This window comes from Peromyscus maniculatus, chromosome 19 (assembly GCF_049852395.1).
Source record: "Peromyscus maniculatus bairdii isolate BWxNUB_F1_BW_parent chromosome 19, HU_Pman_BW_mat_3.1, whole genome shotgun sequence".
In the NCBI taxonomy this organism is placed as follows: domain Eukaryota; kingdom Metazoa; phylum Chordata; class Mammalia; order Rodentia; family Cricetidae; genus Peromyscus; species Peromyscus maniculatus.
Window position 1 is genome coordinate 7,581,494 of NC_134870.1, and position 27,307 is coordinate 7,608,800.

At 40.2% G+C, this 27,307-nt stretch overlaps 1 protein-coding gene across 2 annotated transcripts in view; it reads right to left on the bottom strand.

The window, feature by feature from the left end:
* Positions 1-27,307, bottom strand: part of Cdh2 (cadherin 2) — a 223,359-nt gene that overhangs the window by 60,417 nt on the left and 135,635 nt on the right. For both annotated transcript variants that reach the window (XM_006983037.4, XM_076554771.1), the window contains exon 3: positions 896-1,122. In XM_006983037.4, the coding sequence (XP_006983099.1) occupies positions 896-1,122 (227 nt within the window). The remainder of the gene's footprint in view (positions 1-895; positions 1,123-27,307) is intronic.

Here is a 27,307-nt window from a genome sequence, read left to right on the forward strand (position 1 = left end):
TTCAACAGTTAATGACTTAATACATTGTATTTTACATGATTTGAAACCTCAACTCTAGTATAAGAGAAAAGCAAAATATTTTTTCTAGCATGAATATGTATGCACACTGCATTTATAAATATATATCAGGATGGCCTGTGTCCTTATCTGTGACTGTAGCATACAAAATGTAATGGTTTAAAGCCATGGCTCTCAAAGTATATGGGTGTGTCCCTGAATCTTTGTTTGAGTAGACTCAAAGAACCTGGTATTTATAAACAACATTGGATTTTTGAAGTCACTGTTCCATCTCATTTACAATTCTTATGTAGGTATTTTCACAGAATAAGTGCTCAATAAACATTTACTGAGCTGAACGGGTCTCTGTTGGAAACACACCTTCATTTATTTCACTCTGGCTCATAACTGCTTCCACGAGAGGGAGTATACCACTCTCCAAAAGCACAGTGGCAGGATGGATACTTCATGCTCCCCAGTTTGCTCATGAACTAGGACAAAACCCAACCATCGTTGCCACAAACACTCTCCTGTACATCGGCACCTCCCACCTCATAAATGCGACGGGTGACATCTCCCAAAGATGTGTTTATTTTGTGGCTATACTTAACAGCTTGTAAAGCATCTCAGAAATGTGACAGAAACTACTTCTAATTTGAATTCAATTATAAATCTCAAAATATAAACAAACCTCTCCAAGGCAATTTCTGGTTGCTTGAAATACACATCAACTATCATGTTAGAAACACAGGAAAGTACCGCTAAAGAGACTGGAGTCAATAGAAACTGAAACACTGGGCATCCATTTGTAAGGTAAGAATGAAATGAACCTATATTTGGTCAGAATCAGCAAACCAGTTGCTAAGCATCAGGTGCAAAGCCGTGGGTGGTACTATACCTTCGCTGGCTCTTCAGTGAGGGGCGGCTCCAGGCTCAGGTTTACGGCTACCTGCCACTTTTCCTGGGTCTCCTTGTCTTGGGCATATATCAGGAACTTTGCCTGCTCTGCGGTAAGAGGGAAGCTTCTCACAGCGTACACCGTGCCGTCCTCATCCACCTTGAAATCTGCTGGCTCGCTGCTCTCATACTGAACTTTCCTCTTTCGATTGCAGTTGCTGAATTTCACTGTAAAAGAGTGCACATGTCTGGTTACTCCACCAAGGGGAGCGCAGCTAATGCCAGAACACATGCCAGATTTCGTTAAATGATACAATACAGCAGCTTGAAGACACAGGGGCTGAGCCTTACACTCAGCTAGACAGGCATCCCAAGCCTAGGTTCCTTAGCTGTCAGTCACCCTGCTCACCGCCCTTACTTCCTGGCATGGGACCTTATGTGTTATTACTCTTGGACAAAAAAGAAAGGAAACTCTGGGCATCTTCATCAATACCCATAATGTGTCCTAGAATCCCGGAAACTCACATTAGTGAAAGGTGGAAACTAATGATTTCTATTCCTCAGGGTGTTTACGTACTTGTGTTTTCTTGCTATAAATCATGAACATAAACATGTATCTTGAAAGTTTTTAAATAAAAAAAAGTCAGTGTCTTAGGATGGGGATCAAAACAATTTCAGTGTGTTATTTATACAAGTCATAATTGTGTTGGCTTAAAAATGAGGGAAAAAAAGCAGCATTTCATACACGCAATGCCAATCAGCGTGCATCTCAACAGATAAGGAAAGTTAGATTCCACGTTTACAAAGAGAATTGAACATGTTCAAGACAAAAAGAAAGCCTCTGAGGAAGACCATTTCCTGTGCAGTCTGCCTTCCATCCTTCTGAATAAACATTCTATAGGAGTGGCAAGTGAAGTCATCACATAAAAAAGTTTTCATTTCCCATGTCATTGATGTTGCAGCCTGGCTGTGATAATATAAGATACTGTTTGGCAAGTGAGAAGTAAATACGTCCACAATAAAAAGTGCACTCACAAGCAACTTTCGTGTTTCCAAAGGATTCAAGTAAAAGGGTTTTTTTTTTGGGGGGGGGGTTACCCATATTTGGTTTTTAGCGACAGGATCTCCTATAGCTCAGGATACCTTCAATTGAATTATGTAGATGACAGTGACCCTCTCTCTACCTCCTGAGTGCTGGGATTCCAGACTTGCGTGACCCCAGCTTAAGAAGTCCTCTGTGTCACTCAGTGACTGAAAACTGTCCTTTCAGCTCCATTCATATAGATTCACTGAGACAAGCAAAGATTATAGCCAAGTTCCACACTTGCTCATTTTTCTTACTAACCATAAAATATGTGATAGAAGTGATCAAATATTTTAAGTACTGGAGATATAACTTTTCACATAATGCCACATAAATCATCCTTCAACTTTCAGTCATTAAAAGTGAAAATAAAAGTTTTAGCTGCAACTAAATTATGTTAAAATACAACATTGGTCATTGGAGTATAAATATCCCCAAATAAACTTAGCTACTCACAATCTTTCATTTGACTTAAAGTGTTTTCTGGAGAACAATGGCTTTTATGTTCTTTGTAAGTTAAAAACAAACAAAGAAAAAATTATTTTGGGGACCTTGCTGAGAAGTCAAAATGCAGACTTATACCATCTTTTATTAACAGAAGTAACTGGTTTTTGGTATCACAAAAAGGAATTCATGACACTTCAGCTGGATCAGGTGTTGTCTTGTCTCCTCTGCATTTTGCTGCATTTCAGCATTGCAGCATGGACCCTCCCAGGCCACATCTGGATTGCTGCAGCTATGCCCTGTGTGGTCTTCTCCCAGCTGAAGCTCACCCGACGCTAAATGCAGGCTGACTTTATCATGCCTTCACAAGTAGCTTCTGACACTAGTCATACACATGTTTATCATGTCTTCACAGGTAACCTGGGACAGTAGTCCTACATGTGTCTTTCATGCCAGGTTATAATGGTCCTAACTTCTTTTTTAATATTTATTTTTAGTTTTTAAGATGTATGTGTCTGGAGTGTCCACTCTAAATTTTTAATGCAAATTTTAGAGTGAATTTGCATTAACACTGTGCCCATTATAACAATCATTTCAATAAGTACCCTATTTCTTAATGGTGTCCTATGACTATGCCTTTTTCTCTTAATAAGACACTAACTTTTTAGTTTCTTTTTTTTTTTTTTTTTGGTTTTTCGAGACAGGGTTTCTCTGTGTAGCTTTGCGCCTTTCCTGGAACTCACTTGGTAGCCCAGGCTGGCCTCGAACTCACAGAGATCCACCAGGCTCTGCCTCCCGAGTGCTGGGATTAAAGGCGTGTGCCACCACCGCCCGGCTCTTTTAGTTTCTTAATAGGGATCCTTGGTTTTTCTTTTTCTGTGACACCTAACAGTGATGAGAATAGTACAAATAAGTAATCATAAATACCTATCAATACCCTATCACTTTAAAAAAAAGAGTAGAAAAAGAAGAATAAAAGAAAGAAAATAGTCTGGAAACAAAGAGAATTTCTAAAGTATACACAGCTGGCTATATCAAAAAGCTACAACAAAAGCCAAGGATCTATGCCAAACCAAGTCCTTCAAAGAAGCTGTAGTGAGTATTCCTATTAAAGCTGCTGGCAGGACTAATTTGAACCATTTGTTGGTGGTGAAGAATTGTGAGGGAGAGCTAAATGGGGAGATGGCTCAAGGGCTCCAAGCGTAAGGACCTGGCTTTGGATTTGGGCGCCAACATAACATGCTGGGCACAGAGGTGCATGCCTGTCATCCTAGTGCCCTGGGGTAGAGAGAGGAGAATCCCTGGAGCTCACTGGTCAGAAGCCAATCCGGCTCCAACATGAGCTTCAGCTTCATCCTGCCTCAAAACTGACCGAGGGAAAAATCTGATGTCAACCCCCTTGACCTTCACACGCCCATGTACAAAAAACAAAAACACATGAAGATGGGCACTCATACACCACGTATGTTTTAACCTCAACAGTGAACTTCTATGTGAGACTCATTATTCCTGCTCTGCAGAAGAGGAAGAGAGCCCCATCTTTGCCCCGTGTCTATGACCTCAGGCATTTCCCAGTGAAGGTGTAAAAGAATCTGACCGCTCAACTCACTGAAACCTAAAGTTTCAATAAACAACACAATGAGATGACCAAGAAACCCAATAAATGCCAGAGAATAAAATAATGCCAAATTTACAGCGCTGAGAGTCCCACAGCAAAGCATTTTAAAAAGTAATTCTTAACTCAAAGTATTGCCCCTGTGTCTACAGAGACGGGAGCTGGAGGGGAAGGGGTGTGGGCAGTCAAGAGAGAAAAAATAACAGTGTTCTTTTTCAAAGTGTCAATGTATTTCCTATGAGTAAGAAGAGGTTGGTCTCTGAGAATCTGGTACTGGAAAGAACGACTTGGAGGGGGCTGAGAGAGGGAGGAAACGGTAATTTAAGGCAAGCCAGTTAGCTGTTCCAGTCCCTGCCTCTAACTTAGAACTTTTGTGAATTGGTTTAATAGACATTATTAGTATTTGTGGGTTTTGTGTTGTTTTTTGAGTTTCGAAACAAATGCTAATTCTCATTTAATCTAATACTAAACAAGGACAACTTCTGGTTATCATTCAGGTTTGTTGATCTACTTATCTGTACTGGGGACTGAACCCAGGGCCTCAGGCACTGTAAAGCACATGCAGTACCATGGAGCTGCATCTCCAGCCCCATTCAGACGGAAAGAAATATATCTCTGTGGGGCTGGGCAGATGGTTTGGTGCATGTCATGCAAGCATGAGAATCTGAGTGTGATGCCTGGCTAGTGCTTGTAAACCCAGTCAGTGCTTAAGGGATAGAGATGGGTGGACCCTTGACTCACTGGCTAGCCAGCCTGGCTAGCCCGACTGTCAAGATTCAGATCAGCGAAGAGACACTGTCTCAATAAAGTAAAGGTGGAGAAAGGAGAGAGACAGAGAGAAGAGATCTGATGTTGAATTGTTGAATTCTGGCATACACACACATATAATTTGCCAAGTACGTGAACATAAACACAAGAATACACCCAGACCAACAAATCTGCATACTACATATACAAAGTTTCATACACAATTTGTTTAAAACATGCATTGTGCCAAAAATTAACACTTTAATAAAAAATAATGAACAAGAGTTTCAGTGGAAAAAAAGTCTTCTCCAATAAATGTCAGTCCGGCCTCTGGCTCACCATGTTCAGCGGGGTTAGCCACCTTGTATTATTTAAGTCATACACATTAAAACGCCTCCTCATTTCCAGGAGAAATGTGTGACTTTCGTTTGTTGCTGCCTAGTGAGTGTTCACTGCCTGCTGTCAGGCTTGCCTTGGGCCTGGCTGCAGCGGCCTGGCTGCAGCCAGGGAGATTTTCTTCAGCTTGACAATGTGCTAGGACCAAGAAGTGAAATTTACACAAGGTGGCTGTATTTGTACAGAAACTGTATCACTAAAGGTAGAAAAGTGCCAGGCTTGGTGGTGCACGCCTTAAATCTCAGCGCTCAGGAGGCAGAGGCAGGCAGAGCTCTATGTCTATGTCTATGTTAGAGGACAGCCTGGGCTACAGAGTGGGTTCTCAGAAAGTCACAGCTACATGGATAACTTGTCAAAACAAAACAAAACAAAACAAAACCCAAAGGAGAAGAGTAGGAAACAGCAACTATGGTATTTATATGGATAATAGACTATTGGGGAAGGGGGGGTGTTAAAACAAAAATAAGAACCAGAAAAGCCATTTCAAAGGAGTAAATAGCCTACAGATATGGTTTAATTATTAAAATTAGAATTAAAATTTACCTTTGAGGATGATGGGAATAAATCAAACATTATAGACCTTGACTTGTGTAAAACATACATACATACATATACATATATATGTGTGTGTCCATATATATACATATATGTATTTATACACTATGTATACATAAATACATATATGTATTTATACAAACACATACACATATGTGTCAATTCCTCTGGACCCACCTTGGTCTTATTGTAAAACATGTTTCTTATGAATAGTAGATAGATCAAATAATGATTGAGAATTTAACTTATGTTTACAAAACATGAAGCAGTATTACCACAGTTCATTATGCAACTTTTAGAAAATGTGGTGCAAGATTTATCTTAAACTTTACATTCTTACATATTTGGGGTGGATGAAAATCCTCATGTTTTTGTCAAAACCTACTGAAGTTTACAACTTACAATGAACCACACTGTAAGCTATAGACTCCAGTTAATACTAATAGGCCACCATTCATGTACCAGTGATGAAGAAGGTGTGACGAAGACATAGGCTGTGACTAGTAGAGGACACTGTGGGGAAGGCTAGATATGTGTGTGTACCTCCGTAATGGAATTCCAGCTTTTCCCTCAGCATGGAACTGGCATGAAGAGTCAGTTTTAATTTTTAAAGTTTTATTTTTATTATTTTTAATTACACGCGTGCATTTCTATGGGGGGGGGAGCATGTGCACTGGAAATAAGTGCCCACGGAAATTGGAGGCATCAAGACGCCCCAGAACTGTAGTTACAGGTGGTCGGAAGCAAAGCACTGAGGGTTCTATGAACTGAATGAGCTCTTCTTCAAGAACAAGATGCTCTCTTCAGTGCTGAGACATCTCGCTAGCCTCCCAGTTTATTTTTTTAACAAAATCTTTCTTACAGATGCTGGCCTAACCTTCCCCATTATAAAAGACATGCCAGGCAAGGACAGTTGTGAGTGTCCCCAGAACCATCCCAGCATCCAGTGAAGCATGTCCCTCTGACATACTAAGAGCTGGATAATATAACTGATCAGTAATTTACAGAATACCAAGTTGCTGTTTGATGGAAGTTGTAACAATTTATCAGACAAATGGAATAAAATTAAAATTCTATTGTTTTATTAACAATCAAAGGATCTGACTTGAAAACTTTTTCTGATCACTCTATCACCCATATACTGAAAAATTAATTTCACTTAACTGCTCAGACAAAACTAGAAACTGCAGGATTGGAGCATGAGAGGAAAGGAAATGCATTAATTTAGGTAAAGGGAAGCATAAGTTTGGCACCAAGGATTCATCTAACTTAGTAAGTTTGGCTACACACATCATAACACTAAGCAGTAAAATGTAATTAGAGCACTGTATAGTCTTCATACATAACAGGGAGTTACTGCATTCTAGCCTACATAAAACTTTGTAAACATGATTAATATAAAATTAAACACTGGGGAAATAATTATTTTAAAGTATGCTGTTTTTTTCTCTTCAAGCCATACCTCACGTTAATGGTAACCATAAAGCCATAATATCCTTGTAAAGTATGAACAGGAAACCACAGATTGTACGTATTAAATGTATTAGCAGTTAATCGTCCCACATAAATGCAAATACAAATGTATAAATATTCACATGTGGTTTACAGTTTTTCTTCAAGAAAAACATCACATCATATTTAGAAGCAATTATAAGAAAATATTCTAAAATATTTTCATGCTTAAATATGCTTTTTGAATTTCTGTTAGATTTTTTTCCTACTTTAATAGCTACTTTTGAAGGCCTTTTTTAGGAAAAGATTCTCAGTGAAGGCTATAATATTTCCTCAAACAAATGCAATAGAATTCAAATCCCATTATTTTATGAATAGCCTTAGCTTAGACTTGACTTGAAAACTTTTTCTGACATCTCTACCACCTGTATCTTAAAATGCTAATTTCACTGAAGTGTTCAGACAAAACCAGAAATGTACGGAACTTGCCCTGCATGGGCGGAGAACACTATCTATTAATGAAGTATGCATCTGTGAATGGAGACGTGAGAATGAGGAAAAGTGGGTGGAGGAGTCATATCTCCATTTTGCAGTGTTTGAATACATAGCTTGCAAGGCAGAATGCTTCCCAAGACACAGGTCTCCTCGTAAATCTGAAAAGTTTGTTGCAAATTCTTCTTGCCACCCTAGGCCATTCCAAAAGACTAATTTGAGATTTTTTTTCTTAACAGTACAGTAGCACTTCCAGAATGTACTCATTCTGAATGGATGCATTCATAATGAGATATATTGGGAGATGCTTTAGGAATGACCATGGATAGTTTGTTAGAAAAGCTCATATTTTCTTTAAACATAAAACTATGTAAAGAAAAATAAAACATTGAATTTAGGCAACACGTTAAGTAATATTTAATACACATGACTCTTCCAATGGAAGTTGTTTTTTTTTCTCCCAAGATAGGGTTTCTCTCTATACCAACCCTTGGCTGTCTTGGAACTCTCTTGTAGATCAGGCTGGCCTTAAACTCACAGAGATCTGCCTGGGTCTGACTCCCAAGTGCTGGCATCAAAGGTGTGTGCCACTACTGCCCTCCCAGGGTTTTTTTAAACCCTCAAGTGATACTTGAAGCTTCATAAAATCCCCCTTTTTTGTAACACATTTTATGACTGAAATATCAAGTTATTCATTGCTACCAAGAAAAATCATCTACAAAAGCTGGTGTTGACAAAGGACAGTACAGTGTTTTATTTTTTTCCTCCAAATGTTGAGAAGCCCTGTTCTGTCACTGGCCATAAGGGATGAGTTTATTCAACTTCACATTTCTCCTTTTCCTCATCCTGGCAAATGCAACGCCAGTATTCCTTATGGTTTTGAAGAATTTTCTCTGAGGATTTCAGAACACTGAGTGAAGCATTACCTCAGGCACTCACAGCTATCGTTCTCCTGGGCTTAATAATTTCTCCCTGGGATTTAAAGCATAACACCACCTAAGAACCACAAGTCAACTTGATCCTCCTCTGAATGCTGGATTTTTGCTTCTAAACTATGTGCTCTGTGTGTGCAATGTTTTTTTTACAGGCTTTAGCAGTTTTCAATTAAGTTCATTCAGGTGCTCCGAATGCCAGGCTACATTTTCAAGTGAATGACTCTCCTTCAACAAATCTCCAGAGAATAACATTTAAACACACCATTAGGAGTGGTGGTGGTGGTGGTGGTGGTGGTGGTGGTGGTGTGTGTGTGTGTGTGTGTGTGTGTGTGTGTGTGTGTGTGCTCTCCTAGGGTAACTTGTGTACTTTGATGTATATCAGTTTCAGGGTACCCCCAAACCCTTACCTTTGCATAAACTGCAACCACTTAGTTTCCCATTTTCTTATAAATTTATGTGGAAATAAAATTAATGAGCACAATTTTATGCACAAGAGATTTTTAATGGGACTAACAGTTCATCTTAAAGTACAAAAAGAAGGAAGAAATTAAACCAAATGAATAGAAGGGGAAGTGGGATAGGGGGATAAGGAATTGAAATGAAACAAATGAATGATTCTGAAGGCTGAACCAATCAAGAGACGATGAAACTCATGTGCACCTTGTTTTAGAACTAAAGAGTGGACTGACTATATGAGCACACTTAAAATCAAAGCAAATTAAGTTGAAATAATAATAGACACTCATGGATTCCAAGGTAATGTTCAGGTTACCTTGTAGGATTTGGTGGGAAAAATAAGAACGCTTGGATCCTCCTCCACCAGCACATTTTGTAGTGGAAGGGTAGGTGTGTTATATGAGAGACCTGCCCTGAAATTGGCCATATGTCTGCCTTAAAACACAGCTGAGTGTCTACATAGAGAGCTCAGTCAGTTCTACAAGCAGGCCGACTTGAAATCAAATCCCTAGAATCCACTTGAAGGGCAGCTGTGCCAGCAGGAGCCTATAACCCTAGTGCCAGGGAACAGCAGCAAAGCCCCAGAACTCAGTGGCCAGTGAGTCCAGTCAATAGTGAATGCCAGCATTTGAGAGAACCTGGCTTTCAAAATAGGGTGAAGAGAAATAGAGGAAGACACCTGACATGGACCTCTGATTCCCCACACCCATCTACCTAAATGTACATATACACCCACATAATTAAAATATAATTTTCAACTGCAAGAAGGTTTGGGAGACACCATAAAGGAGTATTCAAATATAAATTCAACTCTTTTTATCATAAAATGGTTAATGCTACTAGAATGTCTAAGGGCAGCTGAAAACCAATTTGAAATCATTATTCTATTGCCTAGCCAGTGTCTTATTCACTGGGGATGGAATTCTAATGATTAAAGCCATTAAACTTCACTTACGAGTAATACTGTTGGACAATAAATAGCTTTATCAAAAAGCTAGAAACCTGGCTTGAGTGAAACTTCAAATTGTAGAGACGTAGTCGTATGCTGATAACCCAAGCTAGGACTCGGGCATGCTGTGTTTGGCTCAAGGTGCACATTCAACAAAGTCAGTCCATGCTCTGATTAACCTACCTCCCATGGGAGGCCAAGGAAGAAACCTAAGGCTCTAGTGTGCTCAGAAAGCAACACTACTGAAGTTTTCCTTTGTCCTCTTCTGTTCATTTACCCCACTCTAGTCCATCAGAGGGTAGAGGTGATTTGGATCAAAAGGCAACTATGGGCCGAACCAACTAAGAAATTGTGGTGCCATCTCTGGTAAATGGTAGTGAGTGCTATTACAGAGAGCCTTCTCTGAACCATACAGGGATGGCGGTGGTGACAAGGACAAGTATACAGTGTCCTCCTTAGGACATCCACGCCTGAGATACAGTCCTTCCACCTAGAGACCATCCAGGGGATAGTACATGATTCAGTGGGGACAGGCTCTTGCCACCAGGCCTGACCACCCAAGTTCAAGTCCAAGAGCCTATGTGGGAAGGAGAAAACTGACCTCTGACCTCCACACACCTGCCTCAGTGGATGTACTCACATACACATACACATGTACACAATAAATACAATAACGGTTAAATTGGAAGTTTAAAGATGATTATCCTTCAGGTACTAGAGAGTTGCTCTCTCCGCACATAGTGCTCCCTGCTAAAGACCGTGTGTGTGTGTGTGTGTGTGTGTGTGTGTGTGTGTGTGTGTGTGTGTGTGTGTGTGTGTTGGGGGGGAGGTGATATTCAGTAGAGATACAACATGAGCCATTTCTGTTGTCTGCCTACAGACATGTTATAAAGATACAATAAGGGCCTTCCAGATACAGCTCAAATTGTCATGAGCATGACTGTTCTCAAAGAGGACTTGAGTTTCATTCTAAGCATCCATTTGGGTTGCTCAGGACTGCTGTTTAACTCCAGCTCCAGGATACAAAACGGCCTCTCTGGCCTTTGCAGGCACTGCACTCATGTGCACAGAGCCACACACACATATACACAATTAAAAATAAAAAAAATATCTTAGCCGGGGAATAAACTTCCAACAGTGAAACCATCAGAGGCAGCTTCGGTGTCCACTGATGACACTCCATGTAGGGTGTGGTGACACAGTGCTCAGGGATTTCCAAGGCATCCCACCTTTGTAGACATCCAGAATGCTAACACATGCCCCTCGCGACACCAGACAATCTAGGAGTCGGAGTAACACGTATCTCTTTCTAGCAGGGTTATCTGGGCACTGTTGCCCCCTTCCCCTGCTGGTACAGTTATGAAGGACCTCAGAGAGAGGTAAGACAGAATCAAAGCAGGAATGAGGGAGCCAGTGTCCATCTTGGGAGGAGCTGCTGGCGAGTCAGACCACACACAATCAAGTGTGCAGGGATGAGGAATCTGTGTGGGTGAGGGAGCTCAGGAAACCTGCACGAATATTGTTGCAATCCATGCTAGCCCACCATGTCACAAGAATGAAATAAACCAGAATCAACCCTATGGTAGGTAGAACTCAAAGAATTAAAATATTTAAACATTTCCAAACAGTTTGATATTTTTCCACCAAAAGCAAGTTTTATTTTGCTGTCCTAAAATGTTACAAAATCTGTTAGGAAAAGCTTTATTTTTCTTTTCTCAGCTAAGGCCAGTCATGTAATATTAAATAACATCTCTCTATATAAGTCAACAAGTGTAAAAGAAGAGAATGAAGAAGCCCCATGGTATTCTGGAGAAGGAAACTGAAAAAAGAGTCTAAACTGCAATATGGATGCTACAGAAATAATTATGAGATCAAAATTAGGTTTCTGGTGTTTTAATGATGCTATGCTTACACTGTTATGTGATAAATAATTGGAAAGTCAACAGGATTCCTGTCCTCCTCCTTCTATGCATCTTAGTGACTCAAAAGATGCTTCACTGATGCTCTTTCCTCATGCCATGAAATTACATGTACCTTTTTGTGACAAATCAAGGTACAAATATGCAAACTTTTCAGCGCTCAACTAAATTTCTCCAGGCTCTTCTCTGTCCCCTTCCTTTTCCTCTCACCCGTCAACATGACCATTAAGAAATTACATTAAAATATCACTAATTAAATCACATGCAAAGAGTGCAGATCTTAGCCTCTGAAACTTGATGCAGTAGTTCAGCTAACTCCATATTTCAGGCTACTTAGATTGACTAATAATTTTATTGTTTTAGAATAGGTTTTTATCGAAAGTAAAAGAAAAATAGGAATGTCCAATATAAACTTTACTGTCTTCAAATGCACCACAAGAAGATAACACTTAGACTAAACCTAAATCTCAATCAGTTTCAACAATGTGGCCTCAACATGTGGCATGGGAATAGTTAAGAGAAAATGTGTGCTCAGAGTGCAGCACTCAGAGGTACAACAATGACCAAAAATTGTTAAGCTTTTCATGAAACTTGGATGAAAGGAAGAGACATAAAGAACAAACTGTTCATTAGGAAACTTTGAAAAAGGACATCGTATCAACAGACAGCAAAACCACCGAAAAGTATCATTACCTCCCAGACAGTGATGTTAGAAAACAAATGTTTATTCCTTTACTTGATTGTAGGAGAAAAAAAAGTGTGATCATATATGAAGAACTACTAATTCTACAATAGAGCTCTTGAAAATTGTCATGATATGAAACTCATTTTAAAAGCCAAACTCCCAATTTCTACTGCTAATCTACCAAAAATGCATAAAGACTCAATAGGGGCTAGAAGGATCTTGGTAAGTTGGACTATTCATAGAAAGGCAATTATAAAAATTCACCAAAATAACAGCAGAGTCAATGCACTTAAAGTTGCCTCTGCTTTCTGAATATTATCAAGATGATACATGTATTAAGCATTTAATACATAAATTCCATAACAAATTCAGAAATACTACTCTTTACTTCTTCAAGGCAATGAGGTTAAAACTCCTAAACTGCTAACAGAACAAGTAGTGAAAAAAAGTGCACACGCTTAAATGAAACATCAAGAGCTGAATATAAATTTATTAATGCATTAATAATAATTATTAACTAACAGATATCAAATAACTTGGAACATACAGCCTTGTGGTACATTTTTATGACTGTGTTTGCCTCATTCTAGCTTTCTATAGAATTATTGCATAAGTTCTAAGAAGTGTCTGTGATACCAGAATGTATTGTTCCAACACCTAATGGGACAATATTGCTCATAGCTGGTTTGAGTCATTCCAGCATGACATAGACACAAGGGATATAAGGGCTTGTCATCTACAGTACATAGGAAGAACTGAGATAAAATGTTTAATATATTACTATTATCATCATCATCAGAGCTTATTTTAAATTAAGTGATTTTATATACATGTACAAATGCTTAAGCTGAGTTGTGTTCTTTTTAATGTCAGTTAATTACATTTAGGAATTATAAGATGTTAACTAAATTTTTAATATGGTATCCTATAAACAGCATTTATGTCATTGCTAGGAGAGAGAGAGAACAAAAGAACCAGTATGTCTCCTACGTTTTTGCTACCCAAAATAGACACATATCTTCAAACACACCAACTCAGCAATTTCAAAAGCTGTTACTTCAAGTCTGGTGCTCCTATTGGTGATGACAAGTCCTCTCTTCATTGCTGGGGTGACAATTCCACTTGGAGCTATGACTGTACCATTCTCATTAATTACATCAATGTGAATGGGATTACATGTCATACCCTATAACATTATGGCCATCTTCACATCCTACTACTCTGCATCCTGTGTTGAACCAGGCTGTCTTAGGGGTACTCTGCTGCTGGAGTAGTCCCACTCTCCCCCACATGCAAATGTGGCAGGGAGCCTGGCTTTTAGGTGTATGAATCAAGGATTTAAGCATCTTTAAGTTCTACAATGATAAGGATTTTTCCATATTTAAAAACCCTATTTAAACACACAAACATGTTCAAATGGTTACCACTTTACCTAGAGCAAATTCCTTAGCAAAGCCTATGTATGGTCCAGGCACCTCATCCTGCTTCCTCTTCTGGCTCACTAGGTCTCTTACTGGTCAGAAAAAATTCAAGGATTTGTTGCCAAGCCAAGCTGGTTCCCACCTTAGGTATTTTATGCGTATTTGAAATACACATAAGAGTGCAGAGGAAAGAACAGAAGGCAAGGAAATTGGAGAAACCAAGCACGGGGTGTAAACAGCTGTGTGAATAACAAGGGTCCTTGGTTCATCAATCTTCTACAGCTGCATGGTTAAAATTATTTATCATCTGCCTCCATCTACTTCGTTTCTTTCTTTTAGTAACATGGCTATTTAATAGTTGATTAGAGTTGAGTTTCTAGTCTAACCAGATGATAAACACAGACTTACTAGTTGGTTTGAGCAGAAAGGAGTGAATACCGTGGCACTTAGCCATGATGCTGTAGTCGACTGAGGCTACACTGGTTCTATGGAGCCTCACAAAGCCAACAACAACGGTCTGGTGCTGGCTGGCGGACACTGCTGTAAGCGACAAGCTATTTTAGATAAGCAGAGGTAGCCCATTGTTTCATCTGTCACATGTCACCCTGCCCCCATGGAACATGTATGAGACATAACATAAGGAGACCGAGGGCAAAAAGAGATGTTGCCCTTACTGTCCCAGATTAAATAGTGGTTATGGATGTAGGACATTAACTCATTTTTTTTTTGCAACTCTCTTATCTATCTTTGTGCAAAAGTGAAGTCATCAAACATCACTCCCATTAGTAATGCTTCTGAGTCTGGAGGTTGGGAATTAGAATGTTCGTGATATAGCATCTCCTCTGGACATGACCTATACCCTTTCTATTCTTTCAGATATGTGTGTACTTGTGTATTCACATGGTTTTGCTACCATTTCACGTGGGCAAGTGTGTGACATGTGACACATACAAAATTAGAAGCAGCAGATGCTCAAGATTTTGAGGGCATCTTGGGAAACACCTACTGCATCTAGGTACCAAGGTAAACAAAGTAAAAGCAACCAAATAAAATCTTTATTTGCCAAGATCCCCAGTGACCAGGAGTTTCAATTTAGGGTTGGAAGATCTTTAATAACTAAGTAAGGTTTAAAAAAAGTGTTTGCAAAATATTTAAAGAGAGAGATCACTGATGACAGAAAGATCTATCAAGTGGTTTTGAATGTGACCCCAGAAGGGGACAAGTTAGGGGACCATTTCAGCAAGAAGGAGATGGTAAAGAGGCAGGGACAATCCATCCATAACAGCTTGATAAAAAGGGTAGTGCTGGACACTCACCCCTGTTCTCCATCTAGTGCTTTTGTGGAGGATGGGAACTGGGAAAGGATTTTCCCTCCTTGGGGAAATTTGTTTAGAATGGTGTTTTAAAGATACATTATCTTTATGGGGATGGGGTTTTATGGACTAAAGTCTTACTGAGAAAAGCAACCTCCAAGTAGACTGAAATCCATTAGACTAAAAGGAAAAATGTCAACAGAGGTGAAAACTACAGCACTGGTTATGGATGTGTGTGTGTGTGTGCGCGCGTGTGCGCGTGTGCGCGTACGCAAGTGCATGTAAACATGTAACATACTCATCTGACAGGAGGATTGAGAGAGAGAATGCTCAAATGCTACTACAGTTTGTCCAAATGGCTTTAACATTGTGCCTCTCCCATGTCCTATGGGTGTGAACTATTAATACAAGAAACATCATTAGTGGTACCTTTTAAACCAAGGAATTATTCAAAAATACACAATATAATATGCAAGATGTGATTATGAAGACATGAGATTGATTTCATGAGTCACTGAGAAAAATAAGATTCATTATATAACAATCACGCCTTGTATAAATTACAGTCCAGCCAACAGGGACAGTAAATATGCACTTTAATTTGGATTACAGTACAAAAGTAACTTCACTATCTAATGAGATGAATTATTAATCAATGCTAAAAGATACTTTTTAAAAGCCCTGCTTGAATAAAGGCCAACTCTAATCTCATGTATTTTACAAGTAATCTTCAATAATCCATTATCATTTTATTCTCAATTAAACCACACCCTTAAGTAGGACACTTTTTGTAAGTTAGAAGTTGTATCAAGGCTGGTGGTGCAGGCCTGTAATCTCAGCTACTTGAGAGAGTGAGGCACAAGGACTGCAAGCTCAAAGTCTCCCTGGGATACAAGAGTGAGTTCAAGGCCAGCCTAGGTAACTTAGTGAGGCAGTGTCTCCAAAGTGAAAGGGTATAAAGACAGGCAGGAACACAGTTTAGTACTGCGTACGTATCTCCAGGAGGCCTGGATTCAAACCCTAGGACCACAGGACAAACAAAAGGAGCAACTTGTATCAGTAATAAACATTTTGCAATTTTATTCCTGTTGGGTGGAAAAAATTTAAAAAGCAGTATGCTTTAAGAAAGGGAATCCAGCCTGCAAGATCTTCAGCAGGCAAGAGTGTTTGCCACCAAGCCAGGAGGCTTGACCTTGATCTGTAGGACCCACATAGGAGGAGCAGTCTGCGAGACCTCCAGCAGGGCAGGGTGCTTGCTGCCAAGACAGATGACCTGAGCTTGAAACATGGACCCTACGTAGTAGGAGAGAACTAAATCCTGAAAGTTGTCCTCTGACCTCCACACAGAAACATTCTCTCTCTCTCTCTCTCTCTCTCTCTCTCTCTCTCTCTCTCTCTCTCTCTCTCTCTCTCTCTCTCTCTCTCTCACACACACACACACACACACACACACACACACAAATGAGAATAATGACAACAACCAGGAGAAAGTAAGTCACCCCTTTGGATATTCATTGCTTGACATGTAATTGGAGGGAGTCTCAGTGGATCACGATTCTGCTGACACCATGCACAGCATGAAACATCTATATAGCCACTGTCTGGAAGTCTATGTTTTAACAAGTTCCTAAGCCAACAGCTCCACTGACATTTGAGCTCGAATTTTGCCTCGCTTATTGCAGTTGACCAGGCCCTGTGAAGTACACAGTGGCTTCTCTGGGACAAAAAGCAATAAGGCAGAAGAGAGAGCCCATGCAGTAGAGTGCTTGCTTTGCAAGCATGAGGACCTGCCTTTGATCACTGGCACTTATGTTAAAAGCTGGGCACAGTATCGAACACCCATAATGCCAGTGCATGGGGGCAGGGAGACAGAAGGAACTCCTTGGCTAGCCAGCATAGCCATTTTGGGGAGCCCCAGGTCCCAAAGAGAGAAGCTGTCTCAAAGGCAAGGTAAATGGCTCCTGGGCCATGATACTTGAGGTTGACCTCTTGCTTCCACACATGAATGCCCGAATTAGACCATGTACCCCCCCAACATACACACATAGGAGCACACCACCACCACACACACACACACACACACACACACACACACACACACACTCACCCACAAACATTTAAGAAAACCTATGGAGTAAAATTATTTTAAATCTATGTTTCTTGATTTTAAAAGATAATAAATTCCTAAGGTTAAATCCAAATATAACATTCCAGGAAACTATAGAAGAAAGGGGCAACAATAACTTCAGAGATAAAAATGCCAGTTATTCAACTGTCAGTCTTACTGCAATTATGCACATGTTAATGAGTTGCAATTTATAATGTAGGTGCTTTTCTTTTGCTAAAATTCACATGTCATCACAGAAGCAAAAGAAATTCAAGCTCTGCTTGAAACTCAAATACTCCTAGAATAGATCAGATCAGTCACCTTTTGTGAGTGAAATACATTTCAGTCATTTCAACACTGGAGTGTCACAATGAGTTTACATTCTTGAAGATCAAATGATGCCACACCTACCTGACATTCCAAATTCTGTGTCTCATGTCTTTTAAAAGCAGGGGATGTTAAAAGGAAAAGGAGAAATTCAAACCTTTTGGAATATACTTCTCTAACAACTTGGCAAGGAATAAAGCAGGTGGGAAATGAAGCCACGCATGGAGACACTTAGGGACGCAACTCAGAATGTCTGGGAAGTTCACATGATGGATACATGCTGTTCAGGCATGATAAACTACAGAACATTGAAGTTTTTAAAGGTACTGGAAAAACACCATTTGACAGTATGTTAGGTCTGAGCCACAGATGAGTAAGCTGTAATGTCATTGTTCCACAGTCATTTTCTTTCAAGAGATTCTAATTAGCTCCATGACCTGGCTTATGCACACAGGGCAAAGCAAAGGAGTTCTCTGGGTTCGAAAATAACCTGGGTTACATAGGGGGAGGCTCGTCTTAGCAAACCAAAGGGAGAAAGGAAGGAAGGAGGGAGGGAGGAGGGAGGAAGGGAGGGAGGGAGGGAGGGAGGGAGGGAGGGAGGAAGGAAGGAAGGAAGGAAGGAAGGAAGGAAGGAAGGAAGGAAGGAAGGAAGGAAGGAAGGAAGAAATGAGATTCTAAAAGTATATGAACTTAGTATTTGCCATATTGGAACTCCTCTTTCTATGTTAAGTTTTCTTACCACAATGACTCATCTATCTATCTATCTATCTATCTATCTATCTATCTATCTATCTATCTATCTATCTATCTATCATCTATCTATCTATCTATCTATCTATCTATCTATCATTTATCTGTCTATGACCTATCTACCTACTAATCTACCAATCATATCTTTATCTAGCTATATACATTCTACTACAACTTATGGTTTTTAATAAGTACGATTTCTTTCCCCCAGGTTGTCATTTGCTTGCTTTAATTGTCTCTTTTATATACACACATTCCCTTTTGATAATTCTTTCCGAGTTTACAGTTTAGACTCCACAGCGAGCAACTTTCCTGAATATCTTATTGTTTTTTAGGCAGTTTCAAACCCCCGGATATTGGGCAAATTGTTACAAAATTAATGAGGTTAACCTTCATTTTTGGAGTCTAAATTTCCTTTATGTTGTCATAGGCCTCTCATTTAAAGATCACTCACTCATACTCAAGGACTTTTATGTTTGACTTAGAAAATATGGCTAAGCTCAAAAGAGACCTTTACAAAGGCAAAGAAGGATGTAGCACTTCCTTAGGCTTAAGCACACTCACAGGGCAGGCAAAATACAGGTTGAATCCACTCAGACTGAATCAGAGTGAGAAAATTAAAGACCTCTGAATTAGAACTTGGAGAGGCTGCCTCTCCTTTTGATAAATTTTCTTTTCCTATGTGCATGGCAGCAGGCATCTTTTTTGTTTTCATATCTGACACAGTAACACAAATGTGACACCCGCTTAACCATCTTGGTCTTCCATGTGAATTTCTTTAGTAAATTACACAAATCAGACTCAAGATCTACTTCATGGTAATTAGAGGATGTTAGTCCAAGAAATTTGAAAGCTAAAATTGACATTTTGCAACATAAAAGTATCACATCCAAAGTTTGAAATTTTCCACGTAAATATTTAGTTTCTGAAATGTTAGTGGGACTGCAGTTTGCAGAGAAATGTCTTTCACAGAGAAAGCAGCAAATATAATTAGCTTGTCACAAAGTATTATCAGTTAGGTTTGGAAAGGTTGCACTTTGACTGGAAATGCAAATGGGCGACCTAGTTGAAACCTACAGCTTTGCAGAACGCAAAAGAGAAACACAGTGGCCGAACATTCCTTCCCTAAGCATCCCCTACCCCCAGCAGCTGCCTTCAGAGAATACATTTCCAGAGGATTTTTTACGGTTCATGTGGTTATCCTTCAGTTTGATTTTCGAGTAGCAGAAAGTGCCTGGCCCACTGGATTTCATGTTTAAAATATAAAGTGTACTTTGTGCATAAGCCTTCTCATTTCATTCTACTTTGTTTTCTAAGTTACCCAAATCATTCCATTAAAGGGAATGAGCAAAGCATTTTTAAAAAATTTGAAAGGAAAACACAACTCTGCCTGGTTCTTTAATGTCTCTGTGAGAATCTACTTTGTTCCTTAATGAAAACATGCCATCGAATTTCCATGTCTCATACTTCCTCCTGGTCGGGGAACAAAGTCACAATAGGTATGTCACAATGAAAACAGGGATAAAGTTCTTCGGAGCGGACGGAAATGCCTGTGCAGCTCTTTCTAATTGGAATACTGACCGTCAGCAAATCAGAGATTTGGTGGCTCAAACAGCCCATATTACATCTGACTCACTGATCCCTTTCAAAGTCTTGTCCCCAACCTTGGGCACAATACAAAACCTTACTGAGCCCAGCCGGTTCTTTTGTCTATTTTCAAAACAAAACACAACCCAAAGAAGAATAAACTTTCAGGGGAGAAATAGCATTTACATTAGGACAGATCTCTGCCTTCTGTCTGTCTTAGGTGCATATTCTTTCTACTTTTCCTCACAAGGAACAGTCCCTTGTCACTTAGCCATCTTAGCAAAACTATCTGCAGTTCCCCTAGCTCTCTAATAAATTCAATAAAATTGTGTGAAATTTAATATAAAAATGTACGAAATGTGCTTTGTGCACCCATCAGTATTGGAAGTACTTATGAAATAACTGTGATTTTAGTAGAGCCCTTTGTTTTATTCTGGTATGAATTCATTCACGTATGAGTTCAAGAGTATTGTCCAAAGAATGGATCTGAGTTTGTGCACCGAAATACAAAAGTTCTTATCTAATGATGAGCACCAAACATTAAAAGAAAGATGCAAACTATGCCCAAAATATGACTGTGCTGATAGGCGCAAGCGCGCGCGCGCACCCTTGCACATGCATTCATGAAGGAGCCAATAGAGGACAAAGAATTCTTGAAAGCTGAAATTAACAGACAGTTGTGGAATGCCTCAAGCGGGTGCTGAGAACCAAACTCCAGTCCTCCGGAAGAGCAGCAAGTGCTCTTACCACAAAGTTTGTACAGAGTGCTTTGGTTTTTTTCTAAGCAATTACAGATGTTAAACAAAGTGAAACTCTGTGAGGTTTTATTTAGCCACCAGCCTAAAGGTAAAACATTTTATTGGATTTCTTGTTTTTAATCATTTCATCCTCTCAAACAGTCTGCTTTCTAGTTCATACCATAACTGAATTGTTTTGTATTATGCAAGAATACTGTGGGAAGCTGTGTGAAAGCTCAGAGAAATTCACTGGGGCAATGCTGAAACTTGCGGTGTGATTCGGAAGAAAGGCAGCTCCTTTCAATATCATAAATAATAGAGCACAAGAAAAGGAGCAATGGTATGTCCAAGAAAATGCAAAGCCAGCATTGCTTATGGTACAGAATTCACATAGCCAAACAGTGTATGATACATCCACAAATTGAGAAGTTCGCAAATATATGGGCGGTGGGTACTCAGAGCAAATGGAAGCAGTGTTTCAGAACAAATGACAGCTTAACCATGCAGGCAGGACTTATGAATGAAAGAAAACCCACGACTCTCAGAGCACTAAAAAGGTTACTGTTTGAAGATGAATGAAGGATCTGAGCCAGAATGATGGGAACAAGAATCCCTAAAGAAGAAATCTATACAAAGGGCTGGTACAGGAAGAATCTGTGGGAATTAGTAAGTAATTGGATAACTGACGAGCTGGGCAGATGACGGAAAGGGAAGAGTCTAAAGGATTCTGGATGATTGGTGGAAGGAGACTGCAATTAGGTTGAATTTGAGGGATGGGGCTGTTTCATGAGGAAATGCTTTTCAGAAGAGTTGATTTAATTAAAATATATGAGATGTGTATTCTCTGAGCTTGATATTAGGCTATGTACAGAGGACTCATAAATTATCAAATAGGCCTTGCCCTGCAGGAGCTTGTGGCAACCCAAATAGAGGAACGGACGGAAATTATTTGTGTAGTTGAAGTCCCAGAAATGAGGCGAAATGTCTTGGGGAGAAAGTCATGTTTAGTCTAACATTTTCCTGCAGAGATTATCTGGTTATTTGTCATATTGGCAAAAAACAACCAATAACCCCTTCATATGCAGGTTTCTCTTCACAATATATTAAAAACTTATTGATGCCAGCCTCCATATTAACTTCTTCTTTTATTGAATTTATTTATTTTTTTCCTCTTGTAAGTTCTCTCCTCTTTATTATATTCTAACATTATACTACCTATTTTTGTGAGTATTACTATTAATATAACTTACTGCAATCAACACGAGCACTGAATGCAAAATACTTTTCAACCTTCATAACTCCTGTGAAGGTTTGGCAATTTCTTGCAAGAGCTTAAATACTTTGGAAATAGTTAACAGGAACTGTGCAACCCACAGTATCTCTGGAATTGAGCACAGAAAGGAATGACTTTGATTCCGGTCCCTTGCTCCTTATTCTACAGACAGGGTCTCACATACAGACCAGCGCAGGCTCTTCATTTCTTTCCTTTCCACAGCCATTTGGAGTTATTTTCCTACAAGCTTATGCTTCTTTGAATCTAGTGTGAATTCTCAAGAGGTAGAGCTGGTCTATATGATGCATGGGATATTGGATGTCTGGGGTCAGATGCTGTGGCACATGTATTTTTTGCTCAGCTGCATTCTTGGTGGAAGTCTGGAGGGCCTGGAAGGATACAGCAGTGATTTCACATGACCACTTCTGATCCTTGCAATTCCAGCCAGAACGGGCAGTAACTCTACTTCTTATTTCTACTCTATAAAGGAATTAATTATGGCTTGAGGAGATGGAGTGATTTTCCCTAGGTCCCACAACTGCCAAAAAGAGTAAACCACCACATGAGGCACCAAATGAATTTATGATCATTTCTGTTTTCTCTCACAATTAATTACTGGCTTGTTATAATTACCCATTTTTCTGCCCTCCCCAAAATCAGGATCTCATGATCTGCATCATGTGTTTCGTTGTCAACTTTATCTCATCACTAACTTGTAAGGAGAATTATTTTCCAGTGTTATGTGTTGCAGGATAGTATGTTTTTGGCATGAAGTGTGCCCCACCCCATGCCCATCTCAAATTCTCATATATTAAAAGGTTGGTTGCTAGCTAGTGACACTATTTACAGGATTCTGTAACTTTGGGGGTTCTACCAGGACAGAGTATGTCACTGGAGGAAAAGTCCTGCTATTGTGCTCGCTGCATTCTGCTCACTGTGTGATGTAGCCCCTGTGTGGTGCAGACACTGTGTGATGTGGACACTGTGTGGTGCGGACACTGTGTGATGCGGACACTGTGTGATGTAGACACTGTGTGGTGTGGTGCAGACACTGTGTGGTGTGGATACTGTGTGATGTAGCCACTGTGTGGTGTAGACACTATGTGATGTAGACACTGTGTGGTGTAGACACTGTGTGGTGTGGACACTGTAGACACTGTGTGGTGCAAACACTGTGTGATGTAGACCCTGTGTGATGCGGACACTGTGTGATGTGGACACTGTGTGGTGCGGACAATGTGTGATACGGACACTGTGTGATGTGAACACTGTGTGGTGCAGGCACTGTGTGGTGCAGACACTGTGTGATGTAGACACTGTGTGATGTGGACACTGTGTGGTGCGGACACTGTGATGTAGACACTGTGTGGTGCAGACACTGTGTGATGTAGACACTGTGTGATGTGGACACTGTGTGGTATAGACACTGTGTGGTGTAGACACTGTGTGATGTAGACACTGTGTGGTGTAGACACTGTGTGGTGTAGACACTGTGTGATGTAGACACTGTGTGGTACAGACACTCTGTGGTGTAGACACTGTGTGGTATAGACACTGTGTGATGTAGACACTGTGTGATGTAGACACTATGTGGTGCAGACACTGTGTGGTGTAGACACTGTGTGGTGCAGACACTGTGTGGTGTAGACACTGTGTGATGTAGACACTATGTGGTGCAGACACTGTGTGGTGCAGACACTGTGTGATGTAGACACTGTGTGATGTGGACACTGTGTGGTGCGGACACTGTGATGTAGACACTGTGTGGTGCGGACACTGTGTGATGTAGACACTGTGTGATGTGGACACTGTGTGGTATAGACACTGTGTGGTGTAGACACTGTGTGATGTAGACACTGTGTGGTGTAGACACTGTGTGGTGTAGACACTGTGTGATGTAGACACTGTGTGGTACAGACACTCTGTGGTGTAGACACTGTGTGGTATAGACACTGTGTGATGTAGACACTGTGTGATGTAGACACTATGTGGTGCAGACACTGTGTGGTGTAGACACTGTGTGATGTAGACACTGTGTGGTGCAGACACTGTGTGATGTAGACACTGTGTGGTGCAGACACTGTGTGGTGTAGACACTGTGTGATGTAGACACTGTGTGGTGCAGACACTGTGTGGTGTAGACATTGTGTGATGTAGACACTGTGTGATGTAGACACTGTGTGGTGCGGACACTGTGATGTAGACACTGTGTGATGTAGACACTGTGTGGTGCGGACACTGTGTGGTGTAGACACTGTGTGGTGCAGACACTGTGTGGTGTGGACACTGTGTGGTGCAGACACTGTGTGGTGTAGACACTGTGTGGTGCAGACACTGTGTGGTATAGATACTGTGTGATGTTCCCACTGTACTGATGTTCTGTCTCAAGTCAGACCCAGAAACACTGAGCCAAGTGACCATGACTGAACTCTCGGGAGCTGTCAATAGAGACAAATCATTCCTCCTTCAAGTTGATTCTCTCAGGAATTTTTATCACAGTGATGCAAAGAGGTATGGTAGGTAATTCCACAGGAGGAGAGTGCTTCCTGGCCGTGCAACACATCCTGGTCTTTCAGCAGGGGCTAGAAATAGAAATGGCAAATGAGGCTCTTTCGACAGTCATGGCTCATAACAAGGAAGACACTGGGCACGCAATAGTCAGTGTATCCTAAACCACATACTGATAAAAAGTAAACCAAAAGCTGATAACACCGGCAACAACTGACTAGCAATGCCCAAACCAGACGCAAATGTCTTCCTGGCTAACTGAATACAAATACAATTTCAAGCAGTTGTTGCTATGATATTATCTTATTACGGTGCATGTGAAAAACGAATGATTTTTTTTTTTTTTTATCTAGAACCCAACATCTAAGTGAAAACTGAGAGAATCATTGTTTAAAGGGCCTCAGGTTAAGTGTCCCACAGCTGTGACTCCGCTTCTGATCTTTAGCATCTTCACTGCTTTAGATTCTACTCTGTAGTAAAGAAAGCTATCCCAGCTCTCCTCTCTAGTCTTAAGCTACAGAGCACGTGAACAGTTAAAAATTGTCTTCACCTAAGCAAAAGGAGAATTAGGATTCTTGCCATGGCAATATGCCAAAAACTGGAACTCCCTGGAGCCAGGTCCACAGCACCAGAAAAATAATTAACTCACTTCCAAACAGAGAATACTCCACTATGAACAGACAGTATTAGTTGTCTCAGGTCACTGTCCTGACAAAAGTCATGTTCTTATGATACACAGTCAACACAACACCCCTCAGCATCAACTTCTGTTCACAGAAATGTCGAGAAAGCCATCTTTAGCAGTAAAAGTGGCAAGTGCCTGAAAAATATCGGATGCAAAGAGCAGAGAAAATGACATAAAGTAAAAGTTAAATTAACAGAGTCTATCCAAACTTTGACGTAGACTTCTGCAAAGCACCATCCCCCCAGTGAGTATCAGTTTAGTGCCTGCAATGCATAATAAATATAGACTATGAAGCTGGGGAGTGCCAGGATTAGCCCTCTAGAGAGTCTCAATGTACCTTCAAAGATCTGAGTTCATTATTCTCACAAGAACGATCACTGGCCCCTGGCTCAGTGATTATGTCAGATACAGTCTGTACTCCTTAATGCAAGCCTAGAACTACAGCTAAGGTAGATGATGATGGAGATGAAACATACCCGAGACATAGGGAGATGACTGTCTGGCCTGAGGTGACATGGCAGCAGAACTGATGCTTGCACAATGCTGTGTGACTTTCAAAAGTCTATGTTGCCTTTTAGTTACAGGAGAGAAATACACATAGGTGAGTGATGGAATGAGACATGAGCCGTTAACTAGTAATACAAGTGTTTTTCCTGGGGCTGGAGAGATGGCTAAGCATGTAAGGCCGGTAAAGTGCCTGCCATACAGGCATGATGACCTGGATTCAGATCCCTGGTCCCATGTAACAGCAGGGTGTGGTCATGCACATCTGGAAACCTAGATGCTGTGGAAAGGGTAGGCAGTGACAGATGGATCTCTGGAACATTCTAGCCAGCCAGTCTAACCAACTGATGAACTCTAAGTTCAGTGAGAGAGATCTTGTCTCAGAAGATAAGGTGGAAATGGATTGAGAAAGAGTTTTAACTTACAGCCATGGCCTTCAAATGTATGGGCACACATAAACACCCCCCATATATATCCTATACATGTATACACATACATTATACACACCAAGTATTTTCCTTAGAATAGTACTGGATTACAAATTTATAAAATAATGAGATTCAGTTGATATAATCTTTAAACAATCTCTCCTAATTAACAAGCTTATAAAATTATTTCCAAAGTAAAAAACCTGGCTACTATAAAATAAAGCAACTATAGGCACCTGGGCTACATAAACACATTAGTCATTTAGTTCCTGGAATCACACATCAGGTTTCAAGTGAGGTAAGGAGAAGGCGTTTCTCCTGAATACTTTGTATGTTAATCAAAGAGTGAGATCAGACTCAAGTCCCAGCAGGCAGCTTGCAAGGATGGATCATCAGTAAGCATCTGTGTGCTTTCAATGGATGAGTGTCCATGACAACAGCAGAAAATGCCACGACAGTGTGAGCACCACTGTTAGCAGACTCGGAGATAAGGGATGGAATTAGCCTAGCCATCAATCTACCCCTTCTCTTTTTTTTTTCTTACAGACAGATCATCATGAGCGGAAGGGAGGAGCATCACAGGATGCAGCAATCTGCCCTCTGTTGTATTTCAGCCCTGCTCCTGAGCTGATGGAGGACTTGTCTCTAAGTGCTACCAGATGGAACAATCCGACCTTTATTCTACCCTCCTTAACTTGAGAAACAGCTTCTCAAGTTCCCAATAATTGTACATGAATATATAAATAAACACATTCATTTTCTAAAAATGAACATGTAGAAGGGTGCCATTCCAGTGGCATGTTTCTAATTACCTAAAGAATTTTACTTTGATATCACTTAAATATAATTTCCTTATACAAGAAATAAATTAACACCAGGGAATAATTTTCCCTCTAAATACCTGTCCTAATTGCTATTATGTCATCTGTAGTTACAATTGAGTAACTGATGAAATCTAGAAAGGCAGTCACCATGGTAAAAACAGCAAATAGTGTAGTTGTAATTGAAATATTTGAAATACCAAACTGCTAATAAGCACTTTTC